Genomic DNA, 14323 nt, shown 5'->3' on the forward strand with positions numbered 1-14323 from the left:
AAGTAACGTTCAGTGAAGAAAATTTTTTTCTTCTGTGAACATGATGTGGAGATCAAAAAAATCCAGAATGAGTTTAGGAACTGTTCGAGCCTTGCTTGCTATCTTAACCAATTTCAACATAACCTTTCAGGAATTTGGCACAAGATTGGGATTCAGAGAAGATCTGCTTAAAAAAATTCACTCTTCTGAAAATATCAGCAGTTTAAGTTGTAGTTAAATAGAATGAATATTTTTAATATGTAAACAGAGGAGTATTTTAATTCTTTAGGGTGTGTAAAACATACAAGTTAATGGCAAACTAAGAGAAATGTTAAAGGTAGTTTTTTTCATATATATCGATATCTGTCTCCGAAAATTGTGAAAAGAATCTGGTAACCTTAAAAATTAAAAACACTAAACTCCTGAGAAAAAAAAATTGGTGAGCATTGGCACTAAACATAGAAGCCTGGTAGGAACTTTAAAGAAGTGCTACGGCTCAAAATGGGCTATTGTGCCACTGATATAATGATGATGACGACAGCACTGATACCATAAAAAAACATTATTTGTCTACACATCCTGGAAAAATGCTGCAATTCGTCCACCAGTTCAATTGTCACGTAGTGGTGTGGCAAACTATTTTTTTTTTTTTTTTTTTCACATATCGTTTACGGCGTAAGACTGAAGTTGCACCCAGAAGGAAGCAGCTCTGAAACCGCTGAAGTCTGTTGCTACTGCCCTGCTGCGAAATTCTTGAATATGTATTACCTCATACTGGCAGTACAACTCAATACTGTGGACACATTAAGGATACCGTATTTTGAATACCTCACTGAACAACAAAGTTTTACTTTTGTCTTGCTCCGAAATAAAAATAGGTGAATATTACTAATATGTGTCCCCTAAATCTGAATTTAAAATCCAAATTGTCCCCTCACGTATCATTTTCCGGGAAAAGTGAATTGAATTTTTACGAAAAAAAAAAAAAAAACTTTTTTTTTTTTTTTTTTTTTTTTTTTTTTTTTTTTTTTTTTTTTTTTTTTACAGTGCTATTGATAAAATTACAACACACTAGGGATTCAAAATGCCTCATAATACTTGAAAAATGTGTACTTAATACAAAAATGATGTTACATAGTTTAAAACACAACAACAATAAAAATATTTCATGCGTATAATGAGAAAATTCTCGGAATTTGAACTTAGCACTTAAATGAATTTTCTGAATGACTTCTGTTTATAACTAGACTCGGGACTGCCTTTTACAAGGAACCAACAATAGTCTGCAAGCATGCTGGATAATAATCTTCCTTTATATCGCCTTCCCATTTCATATATTCCTTAATTAAATATTTTCCCATGCTCGTCGCTTACCATTCCAAGGTTAGGAGGAAAGAAATCCAAATGAGAAGGTAAAAGCGTATTGTTAGAGACATATTACACACCCCATTTTCTCATATGCACTTAACATGGTTTCCACAAGTTCGATGTAGTTGTCTGCCTTAGAATTTCCAAGGAAATTAGAGCAAACATCTTTGAAAGTAAGTCATGCCATTTTTCTGTATTGGAAAGTTTTTTCTTAAACAAAGAATTAGCCATAACTTTGTGAATTTGTGGACCGATGAAAATGCCCTCTTTTAATTTGCCTTCACTCAAACTGGTAAACATTTCTTTTAATACTGAAAACCACACCCTTGTTTGTTCATTGTGCAGACTTCACTTTGAACTGCTATGAAATTTACTGAAGTTACCAATATCTGTTTATTTATTAGAAATACAAAAGAACATGCCAACAACCATAAGAAATAGATCATGAACTCATAAAATGTATTAGCTTTTGTTTTGGTTTACAACCCCCAACCTGCACAAGATATTTCCTGGGGAGCGCTTATTGAAAAGTGAAATCATAGTACCGGTATATCTTAAAAAGGAATCTTACGTGATACGAAGAAAAGATATGCATTTTCGGATTCAGCGCACACCAAACCATAAGGGACACATTGTTTTATGTCGGAGCAAAATTCTTGTTGTTCAGATCCTTGTAATGATAAAAGACATAAACAACCTCACTAACAAACTTCTTCACCATGCAAGTTTCAAGATCAAAGCCTTTTATAATATTAATGGAGATTTTCAGTACAAGCATGTGACTATTTTTGTATTTAATCTTAATGTGAAATTATTGCTCGCTTGTTACAGTCCCAATCATTTAAAAAGAGGAAAATGCCGGCCAGTTCTCCATTAAGGATTCAACTATTACCACGCTCAATGTCACCAAATATTCCCATCGCCAGCAATGCAGAAGAGAATGCCATTATAAATCTGCACGAGGAAAACACCGCAGATTCCTCAATGAAGTCTTTGTATGATTTAAAAACTAGTAACAAAACTAGTTACTTAGAAAAATTCTTGTGGATGGTTGATGATAAGTGTTCTAAAGAATTCCATAGAGATGCCTTAATACAGTGGGATTTTGAGGTTAACATCACTGAAGAAACTAAAGCAAACGCGGTAATGAAATTTTATTTAAAGTTTGAATTTACTTCTATGGAAATTTATATTATTTACCAACTTTCGATATAAGTTGTTGTTATGATTAGAAAAAAAAAAACTATGTACTGGTATCTATCTGATGTAGTTGGGGAAAGATGCAGAATAAGCAGATGATATCGTGTCTATGTTTGTGTCTAGTGTGTCTGTATTGAGATTGCACAGCTTGGAGCAGCTGTGACAGTTCTCTGCAGTGTTGCTGGGTAAGTATAAGTTAACACTACATGCGAAGAACTGTATGTTTCTTGTAGAAATTAATCATCTGTAGGATTGAGAAACTCAACCTGGATAGGTTCATGGGATTGGACCAATGGCTAATAAAACCAGGAGCATTAAAGAGCTTATATCAGTGAGTGACTGCTGAATCATCACTAAGAGTTTCACTATATGCGTTTTTATCCATGGTGTGATATCCCATGGAGGGCCAAGGCTGATCAGTCAACACCTGGTCAGCACGATTATTCTCTCAGCTAGCCTACGAAACTGGATTGTGCTGCTCACTATAGTGTCCCAAATTCACTAAAATGCTGGGAAGGCACCGGTCCCATACATTGTCCGACATTTTTTCTCCCACGAGGATTCGAACAAAAAAACACACACACACAAACACAAAAAAACCACACACAAACACAAAACACACATACACACAACACCAAAAAACATACACAAACACAAAAAAACCACACACACACAAACACAACACCCAAAAAACACATACAAACACATATACACACAACACCAAAAAAACACACACAAACACAAAAACCACACACACACAAACACAAAAAAACCACACAAACACAAAACACCATAAAAACACACACAACACAAAAAACCACACACAAACACAAAACACACATACACATAACATCAAAAAACAAACACAAAAAAACCACTCACACAAACACAAAAAAACACATACACACAACACCAAAAAACACACACAAACACAAAAAATCACACACACACACAAAACACACATACACACAACACCAAAAAAACACACACAAAGACAAAAAATACACACACAAACACAAAACACATACACACAACACTAAAAAACACACACACAAACACAAAAAACCACACACACATAAACACAAAACACACAACACCAAAAAAACCACACACAACACAAAAAAAAACACACACAAATAAAATGTATATAGGCCTACAATTATGTGTCAGTATTCTGTTTCTGTCAAAAATTAATATTATGGATGACACAAAATTAATACTTTTGGCATGTTCTGAAGTAGTGATCCCTTATAGACATAATGCAGACAAATTGCATAAAATTCTATGACGTTCCATGATTTGTTTTAATGTTGTCATGTACAAAACTTCTATTATAATATGTAGCCTACTGACTGTTGGCACGGTGTTTTGTTTCTTAGCAGCTGGCCCTACTCATACATTAATCCCACGGAGTTTTGCTTCTGGGTGGCTGGGCATGTCGTACTGTAGAGAAGATGATGGAAATGTCATCCTCCCTCAGCTAAATAGGCATTGTATTGTTCTGATTGACATGATTAAGTTCGGCCACTGAAATGTTTCTGATTTCATTTGCTATACCGGCATATACGATATTTAACCTCACAATAATTAAAATGCTCAATTTAAGAACAATGAAAAGTAGACAAAGTGTGTGGTTTTTAATCAGTAGCTACGTGAAGGTTTAATCGACCAACAGCTTGTAATTTTTTCAGATGAGGCATGGTTCCACCTGACTAGTCGTGTAAACAATCAAAACACTTGCTATTGGTGTTCTGAAAATCCACATAGTGTACAAGAAATCCGTTTTGATGATAAGAAAGTTGGAGTTTGGTGTGGTTTTAGCACAAGATGAATAATTGGCCCGACTTTTTAGGAGCAGAACACACTTTGTCTATTCTTCATTGTTCTTAAATTGAGTATTTTAATTAATTATTGTGAGTTTAAATATTATATATACTAGTAGAACAAATGAAATCAGAAACATTACAGTGGTCGAACTTAATCATGTCAATCAGAATGTGTTTTCCCAATACAACGTCTGTTTAGCCGAGGGAGGTCGACATTTCCAGTTTTTCTGTAAGGTAAGATTTTATACACGTTTTAAGTGGCAGGGTTAACGTACAAATATGTCTGACTGTGACATTTTCAGCCGTCAAGAAGCAAAACACTGCACCAATGGTCAGTACCGGTACATATAAATGAAGTCTGTAGATATCAAGGTAAAGGAGAGGTATACCAGTATCTTAACTTTAAAACATCGGCAAATTATTCAAATCTTTTACCGGTAGGTTAAAGTTACATGAAAATATTTATATGACAGTTTAATTTTTTTATTTATAACCTACAAAATTAAATTTTATTTTACTCTAATTTTTTTAGACTGCGTCATCACTAAGATTGTATAAATTCAAGAAGACATTGTGGAACTCTCTCATGAAAGAATATCCTGAAGTTTTAAAAGATCGCGATATATTAAAACAATTAGAATTAATGGGTGTACGAGAAGAGAAGAGGATTCCAGAAGAAGAATTCAAGCAGGTAAAAATTACATTTTAAAACAGTGGTCATCAGCACTCGCTGAAATAGGTATCGGGTAAGGCGTATTCCTGAACATACATGATGGTGGAGAAGGAGAGGGAGAAAGCTGCCTTAGACGGTGCAGGCGATCAGTGAGATTTTGTTACTCTGAAGTGAAAAATTAGAGGATAAAAAAGATTATGGATAAAAAATATTCAAATCTCAATACGTAATTATTTTTAAAGTTCAAGGGGGGTTCAAACCCATTAACACCCCCTTACATACGCTCCTGCTCACCAGTCATATTTTGCAGTTCCTTCATTTGTTAACAACAAAGAGTGAGAAATTAAAAAAAAAAAAAAAAGATACAAATAATTTAATTAAGAAATGTTGGACATTTTTTACCCCTTTTTAAGTAGCACTGCAGAAACAAATGTGATGCCAATAGATGTAGATCAATGTAATACCAGTAAATACTCAGTACTTATAGCCCTGCTTTTATTACTGGTATTAATATTATGATGAAGTATATTTAGGAGAAATATATTTTGCAGCTATTTGTCTTTTTATTTTGCAGCTTGATGAGATACAGAAAGAAATGACGACAATATACAGCACTGCTGTTATTTGCGGTTATAAGAACCATTCTAAGTGTGATCTTGAATTAGATACAGGTGAGATGAAACTTTTTTTGTTTTCGTTTAGAGTAAGAATAAAAGTATTGAATGCTGTATTCTGTCAGAAGAAATAAGCATACTGTACAGTTAAATTAGGAAGGAAATCCTTTATTTAATGGGTTTCTTAATGTTAATCTGAGTCGTTAAAAAGACGCTGTGGCGATAACAAAGCAAAATGATGATAAATAGAAGTGACTTGTTTACAGAAATTCTGTTTTACAGCTACATTATACACCAAAGATTTTTGCAGAATCTTACGAATATCGAAAACAGATTCTTTTGTAATATGTAAATTGTCTGTAGTTAACATTGACATCACAAAGTATTAAGTACTGGTACCAGTAGTAATAGCAGACAAAGAGATTTGCAATATAATCATTAATAAATATCTTTCATCATCTTAATTTGTGGTACCAAACACGGTATCTTATTTTCTCAGTCTGTAATACCTGGCAAAGTGAATTTCATTATTGATACGTGTACATTTAAGGTAAAATTAATTACCTAGAATACCATACGACGTGAGGCAAAATAGATCAGTGATAAATAGCCTATTAATTTTTCTAGATATCCAGAGACTGGGTTCTTTAGCATGAGTTGAGAAGGGACAATGTGGGGAATTTCAATTTTATACAAAATAGTGATAATTGATTGAATGGCACACATTCTTATATACTGTCCGTCCATAAACCACAAAGAAGTAAATTAAAATCATCAATACCAGTTGCAGAAGACACAGCCCTGCAGTATATATTGACTACACCCCACCTCTGGCTACTAAAGCCGACCCAGATGGCTCAAGCGGTAGGGGCATGGCATGTCCCTATCGCTTGGTCCGAAGGGTTGTGGGTTCGAGTCCCACCACGGGCATGGGTGCTGTGTTTGTATTAGTATAAGTAAAACAAAGGAAAACAAATGAAAAACGAAAACAGAAAACAAGATAGATAACTTTGGTAAACGGCCTCTGGCCAGTCTAAATTAAAAAAAAAAAATGGCGATCTTACTCGTGTTAATTATGTAAGCTGTTTCAGTGTTACTTGATACCATCCTCAGAGCCTACTAGATCTCGGCGCTATCTCAACTTCGCTGCCTGTTGTGTGGGTGCGTTCGTGTGATGAAGAGTTGTGTCAAATAGTGTGTGTGTTCTGAAATTGATCTGTGTGTTGAGAATTTGATTAGGGTGTGTTTTAGTGTGTCTGTAGGCTATATTTCATATTGTTCTAGTGTGTTGAGTTTTTGGTTTGTATGTGTAGGATTTCCATGTCTGTATTTATTTATTGTATGTGTGATTAGCATTAGTTATGTGTTCGGCATATGTAGATGTATTTTGTCCACTGGTTATTGCTTTAATGGGTTCTTTGTATCGAGTTTGGAATGATCTGCCTGTCTGTCCAATGTAGAAACTGTCGCAACTATTGCATGTGAGTTTGTATACGCCTGTGTGGTTGTGTTTATTTGTTTGTGTGTTGAGATGTCTCTGTAGTGTGTTTTCTGTTCTGTATGCTATGTTGTATTTCTGTTTTCTGAATGAGGATGCGATCTTTTGTGTTCTTGTGTTTGTGTTGTGTTTTGTGTGTTTGTTGAGTTTTTGTTTTGCCTTCCTTATGATGTTGTCTAATATGTTTGGGTTGTAATCATTTTCTTGTGCTATGTATTTGATAGTGTTCACTTCTTCATTGTAGTGTTGTTGGCTCATGGGTATGTTGAGTAATCTGTGTACCATTGTCCTGAATGCAGCATGTTTGTGTTGTGTGGGGTGATTAGATGTGTTGTGTATGTGTGTGGTGGTGGTTGGTTTCTGTATATTTTGAAGGTGTGTTTGTTGTCAACTTTTGTTATGGTGATGTCTAGGAAATTTATGGAGTTATTGTTTTCAAGTTCCAATGTGTATTGGAGTTTTGGGTGTATTTTGTTTATGTATTGGTGTAGTTTGTGTATTTGTCGTTTGTTTCCTTTGTATAGTATGAGTATGTCGTCTACGTACCTGTGCCAGTATATTATGTTGTCTGCATATTTGTCGTGTTCATTGTTGAGTATGTATGTTTGTTCTATGTTGTGTAAAAATATCTCTGCTTGTAAACTAGATGTAGTGTAAGTTACGAAAGATTCAACATGGAAAAAATAGTGGTTTTAATTGTCAATTCATAGGTCTACATGTTTAATAAAAAATGTGTGCTGCTTAAAACGTCCTCCTTCATTTTACTGATAACTTCAAATCTCTTTTCTGATGTAGGTTAATGTGCTATTTGTTGTATTGCAGATATATCGCACATTATGGCTCACAGTCATGACACAGATGAGCTGAAATACGTGTGGGCGAGATGGCGAAATGTGACAGGACGTAGAATGAGAAGCTTGTACCCTCACTATGTCGATCTATTGAAAAATGTGTCCAGAATCAACAGTAAGAATTTTAATACTACTTCTAAACAAAATTCTCCAGAATTTAAAATAGCTACGTCCTTTCTTTATGATATAAAGAAATGCAACAATTACAATAATTGATACAAGTAATCAGTGAAATGGAAAGAAAATAATATTTGGTCCATTGCAATGCAAGAAACTTTCCAATCACAGTCGAAATTACTTTAAAGACAGTGCATGGAGGTAGGTTTTCGTGGGATAGTTCTCTTTTTCCCTACTGGCATTTCACCACTGCTCCATTATCATCACCATCATCATTATCATCATCATGTGGTGTTATGTGTGTTTGCTTCCTTGCTGGACTGAGGGCAATACTAAATTGGCGCATCACTCCTAGAAGAGGACGCAAAGGCAATGCTTGTGATAGGTTTTCGCGCGGTACTCCTGTTTCCCTTACCGGCATTCCACCATATCATTATTTATCATTACCATAGTGCTGCTATGTAGTTTGTCTCCCATGGTGCACCGAGGGCAATGCTAAACTAGCTGCAAAAAGAACTACAAATTCGGAATGTTACTCCTACATGGGATGGTTGGGTGAATGATGCAGAGTCAAGTACCATTCGTCATGTCACGTCACGTCGCAATCACAAACACCATCTCCTTTATCTCCTAGCAGGAGCACAGAGAGTCTCTATCATGTTCTTTTCTATGACAGTTTCTTCACCTCCTTCCGTGTTTTCCCTTCCTTCGTAATTTCTCAATAACTGTTCATCTGCATGTTTGTTTTGGCCTTCCTTTTTCTCTATTTGCTTGAGGATTCCAGTCTAAAGTCATTTTTCAATACTTTCATTGCCTTTCCTTAACATATCCTGTCCAATTCCATTTTAGTTTATTTATAATTTCATTTTATTTTATACATTTTTCCCCATAGATCTTTATTTGAGATTTTTTCTGCCCATCTAATTCTTAATATTCTTCATAAACAGAGTACCTGCAATTGGGGAAAAGAAGTTTCTCATACTTGATATTAGCATTGCTCGAACAGATATTGATTTAGTTGTAAATAACATTACTACAGTAGCGGCCGGTGATCAAAATCCTCGGTGAGGCCAGATGCAACTAGTTTAAGTGCCTCCAATAGGAAATGTTTGTTTATGATATTAATTATTATTGTTGTTATATTATTAATATCATTATTACTGTATTATTATTACTATTATTAGTCTATTCTTATTACTATCAATGAAAAATAATAATTTCACTCACCAAATAAGCTGTTATGCTCTGAGTTTCAGTGATTGTTTCAGTGTGATGAAGCATCCCATATTATGTGTTGAAATTCCCCTTTCTTTCTTTTCTTTTTACTTTTTTCCTTTGACAGCAACAAACAAGGCCAACAGAAGTTTATTTTGCACCACATTACCACATAACCATTTATGTTGTCCATACCAGGATGCAATAGAAACTCGCATTTTAAGATTATGTGTCAGAAAAATTATCAGCAATGCCGTAGGTATCTCGGTAGTCTCCCTCTTTATTTAAAACTTCCTTTCTTTTAGTATTATTTCTTCTCGAAAAAGGACACTCTAACAATGAATTAACTGCACCAGTATTATTTCTCTCATTTGTTTCTGTTTATATTTTCCCGAAATACATAACAACATTGGCCCAGATTCACTACTGTACTACGAAGTACAATAGTAGAACACCCTCGCTTAAGTCATAAACTGAGACATAAGGGGAGAGAATCTCGAGTGGGTTTCTGCCTGCCAAAGAGCTGGAATTTTGTTATTTATGGCCTAGTTAGGAAGACAAGTCACCACTGCTATTCCCACCCACTCTACCCTTGAGGCCGGCCCATGGATGGGACGAGTGAAACCTGACCAGGCCAGCCGAATTGTGCCTCAGCTACAACGTTTTAAGCGTAAACTCAAAGCCCGCGAAAGGACATGAAATGCATTAAGCCAAACCCGGCACGAACGATTCTGGCCTCAGGAACAAATTTTACTGCAAAACAGGTCTATATACATCAAAGTTTTCAAATGCTTCTACAGCAATATATGCTTCATTCAAATAACTAATACATTATATAAAAATACAAAATTTGATTTCAGTTAAGCCAAGTGACTGAGGCCCGGCCTCGCTTGCCTCAGTCAATCAGCCGCCACTGCATTACTATTGCATTTCTTTACATAGGTATTTTTACAAATGCTGTTTTTATAATATTGAAAAGAAATATATTATAATTTAATAACAGCAATAATGGATGCCGGATACTGGCACCTATGTTCAATCTCAAAACAGAAGTCAAGATACCAAGAAGTCTGTGCTAGAAAGAAGAAGAATGATGTGAAAACCAAGAACTTATCATTGAGAACTAAGTATGGTACACATTCGAATGCAGAATAAATGAGTCAAATCTTTATCTTCGGCATACATGTGCATTTCCTGCAAACTACGGAATAACTTCAGTAACTAGTTTTCTTACATAATAAAAAAGAGAGGTTATCTTCTCGTATAAGATGAGTTTCAGAGTAATGGTACATTCTTCTTCTTCCTCGGCTTTTACGGCATAGGCTAGTAACCTGTTCCAGCTTCATCAATCCAATGTTTTCTCAGTACTGGTATGGTACATTTAAATGAGGCATTCTAACTAAAATGATTCAAAACTCTCCTAGTGTTGAAAATAAAAATAATTGCTGTAATGATTCTGAAAATAGAACTCCCAAATCTTGTGCCATTTCAGGAAATCTTTATGCTAGCGAATTCTTATTATACCAACCTGAACACTGGTAACTATTTATGAATAAATTATTACTTACTTACTTACTTACTGGCTTTTAAGGAACCCGGAGGTTCATTGCCGCCCTCACATAAGCCCGCCACTGGTCCCTAACCTGAACAAGATTAATCCAGTCTCTATCATCATAACCCACTTCCCTCAAATTCATTTTAATATTATCTTCCCATCTACGTCTCGGCCTCCCTAAAGGTCTTTTTCCCTCCGGCCTTCCAACTAACACTATATATGCATTTCTGGATTCGCCCATACGTGCTACATGCCCTGCCCATCTCAAACGTCTGGATTTAATGTTCCTAATTATGTCAGGTGAAGGATACCGTACAATTGTGTAACTTTCTCCATTCTCCTGTAACTTCATCCCTCTTAGCCTCAAATATTTTCCTAAGAACCTTATTCTCAAAAACCCTCAATCTCTGTTCCTCTCTCAAAGTGAGAGTCCAAGTTTCACAACCATACAGAACAACCGGTAATATAATTGTTTTATAAATTCTAACTTTCAGATTTTTTGACAGCAGACTAGATGACAAAAGCTTCTCAACCGAGTAATAACAGGCATTTCCCATATTTATTCTGCGTTTAATTTCCTCCTGAGTGTCATTTATATTTGTTACTGTTGCTCCAAGACATTTGAATTTTTCTACCTCTTCGAAGGATAAATCTCCAACTTTTATAGTTCCATTTCGTACAAAATTCTGATCACGAGACATAATCATATACTTAGTCTTTTCGGGATTTACTTCCAAACCTATCTCTTTACTTGCTTCAAGTAAAATTCCAGTCTTTTCCCTAATCGTTGAATAAGTTATAATAAGTTTAAAAATTAAAATGATGTAAACTGTAATATTCGGATTTGAAATCAAGGAATGGTGAGTATTGGTAGATGTGGCCTTTAAGGAAATATATATTTTAATTAATCCTGTTATTGTTATATAAAAGGCAAAATGTGTCCCCTAAGGACGCCAAAGGATAAATTGAAGTAGAGGTTCATGCCAAATATAAATTTAATGATACATTTTAGAATCAGCGCTTGTAATATTCCAATTCAGATCGGACGTATAACTGAGCTAATTTTTCCACCAAATGAAAGAATAATTGGCATGAAATTAGAAAAAAACTTGTTGGAAGTTGGAACATACTAAACATACTACTGGTAATCATTTGTAGTATTGGTTATGGTTGATCAAGGAATTTGTTTAATTCATTTGTTGACAGATTTTACTGACATAGTGGAAGAATGGCTGATCCCATATAATGATCGTTACTTAAAAAAGAAGATATTGAGGCTGTGGCTTCAACTACGACCGCTGTATGTACAATTACATGCCTATGTGCGACGCAAATTACGAGAATATTACGGTGATGCGGTGGTGTCGAAAAAGGGATGCATACCAGCACATTTACTGGGTAAGCATGGTGGGGGCCTAATTACTTTATTTAAAATGAATGGACATGAATTTATTTTCAATAAAATTATATTATATTTTTATAACCTATAATAAACAAACTCTATCAGGCAGTACATCTCACTTGACGATATGTGTCAGAGGAAGAACAATTGTTTGTATACATCTGAAGTCTGATTAGCGAAATATGTCACTAATCAGTGATAGCGTCAGAGCTCAGTAGATTACAGAGCAACACCACTATTACACTCCACTATTGTACCAATAGCTCCTTTACTTTAAATAGCCTTCATAGTTTTAACGATTTTATAAATTACGAAATACCAGTACCCCAAGATGTACCGGTAATGTTAGTTTATTGTTATTTAGTCAACTGTCCGACATCACTCATGAAGCAACTATGCTATACTTGTATTTTTGAAAGATGGGACATGACAGGAGCGTTGTGATCGGAAAAACAACTAACTGTCACATAGCATGGTAGGCCTGTTGCTATGGTAACAACAGTTGAGTTGCCAAACTTACCATTGAATTGAGTTCCCACGTGGCAAGTGCTTAATAGCTCTCTTGGCGATATTAATTTATTGTGCACGCAATGTTAGCATTGGTACGTTTCATATTTGATTCTCTGTCGATTTATGTATTGTTTTGTTACCTTCGCGTCAACTGTCAATGAATGTTTTAACCTCAGCTATCTTAACAATTGCTAGCTTCCATCAGCTGGCAGCATGGTAGTCCATATTGGCAACATAGCACTGTAGTTCCAAGCTCGGCCGCTTAACTGTCATGTCCCATCTTTCAAAAAAACAAGTATAGAAGATAATGGAGTAGGGTGGCCAGTTCCTTTCCCCCCTCCATTGCATACGTCCTATCTTTCCAATATTACGCTAATCTTAAAATTGAATTTTAATGTTTTGCAGGAAATATATGGGGACATACTTGGGAGAATTTGTATAATATGACAATGCCTTTTCCAGAAGTAAAGCCTCCTGATATTACAACTCGAATGAAAGCAAAGGTGAGGATTATGTCACGGATTGTATTGTATTGTATTTATTAACATTCCATGGTATTCATACATGCTTACAGCTAGAATATGGAACAAGTAAAAAGCTTAATACTATTATAAAATCTTAATTTATAGTTACAGTCTAGATGAAATATATATAGACGAGATTTACAATATAGTCTACTAGTACAACACAAAGTTTTAGTATCAATTTCATGAAGTGTTGTTGGAATGTCATGAATTCACTTACTGAATAGAAGGCGTGAGAAATTAGGTACTTCTTTAATTTGGCCCTAAATAATTTTATGTTTTGAGTTTCATTTTTTATATCGATAGGGAGGCTATTAAAAATTTTTACCGCCATATAACGCACTCCTTTTTGATAGCACGATAGACTAGCCGATGGAGTATGAAAGTCATTTTTTTGACGTGTATTTATGCTATGAACTGTTGAATTAGTTACAAAGTTTTCACGATTACATACGAGGAAGATTATTGATGATATACTGACAAGCCATGGGCATTATTTGTAGTTTTTTAAAATAGCCCTACACGATTCCCTAGATTTGGCACCTACTATTATTCTAATTACTCTTTTTTGTAATAGAAATATACTGTTACTATCTGTGGAATTTCCCCAGAATATTATTCCAAAACTCATTACCGAGTGGAAGTATGCAAAGTATATTGTTTTTAAGGTATTGATATTTACTATCTTTTGCATAGATCTAATAGCAAAACAAGCTGAATTTAGTTTGGGGGTAATTTCTTTAATATGATTTTTCCAATTTAACACATTATCGATTTTTAAGCCAAGAAATTTGGTTGTTGTTGTTTCTAATAGGGATCTATTATTAATTATTGTGCTAGAAATTTGCGACGTTGAATTTGGACAGGATTTAAATTGAATTATGTTAGTTTTGTTACAATTTAATACTAATTTATTGACTGAGAACCAGTCACATATTTTGAAGAGAATTTCCTCTGTTGAGGATTGAAATGTGTTGGAGTTATTGGCTGT

General features: G+C 34.8%; 1 protein-coding gene across 2 annotated transcripts in view; it reads left to right on the top strand.

Annotated features, from left to right (window-relative positions):
- Window positions 1-14323, top strand: part of LOC138695892 (angiotensin-converting enzyme-like) — a 35800-nt gene that overhangs the window by 3592 nt on the left and 17885 nt on the right. For both annotated transcript variants that reach the window (XM_069820234.1, XM_069820235.1), the window contains exons 2-7: window positions 2179-2490; window positions 4906-5064; window positions 5621-5717; window positions 7981-8124; window positions 12103-12294; window positions 13214-13311. In XM_069820234.1, coding sequence (XP_069676335.1) covers window positions 2179-2490; window positions 4906-5064; window positions 5621-5717; window positions 7981-8124; window positions 12103-12294; window positions 13214-13311 — 1002 coding nt within the window. The remainder of the gene's footprint in view (window positions 1-2178; window positions 2491-4905; window positions 5065-5620; window positions 5718-7980; window positions 8125-12102; window positions 12295-13213; window positions 13312-14323) is intronic.

This window comes from Periplaneta americana, chromosome 3, assembly GCF_040183065.1.
Source record: "Periplaneta americana isolate PAMFEO1 chromosome 3, P.americana_PAMFEO1_priV1, whole genome shotgun sequence".
Lineage (NCBI taxonomy): Eukaryota > Metazoa > Arthropoda > Insecta > Blattodea > Blattidae > Periplaneta > Periplaneta americana.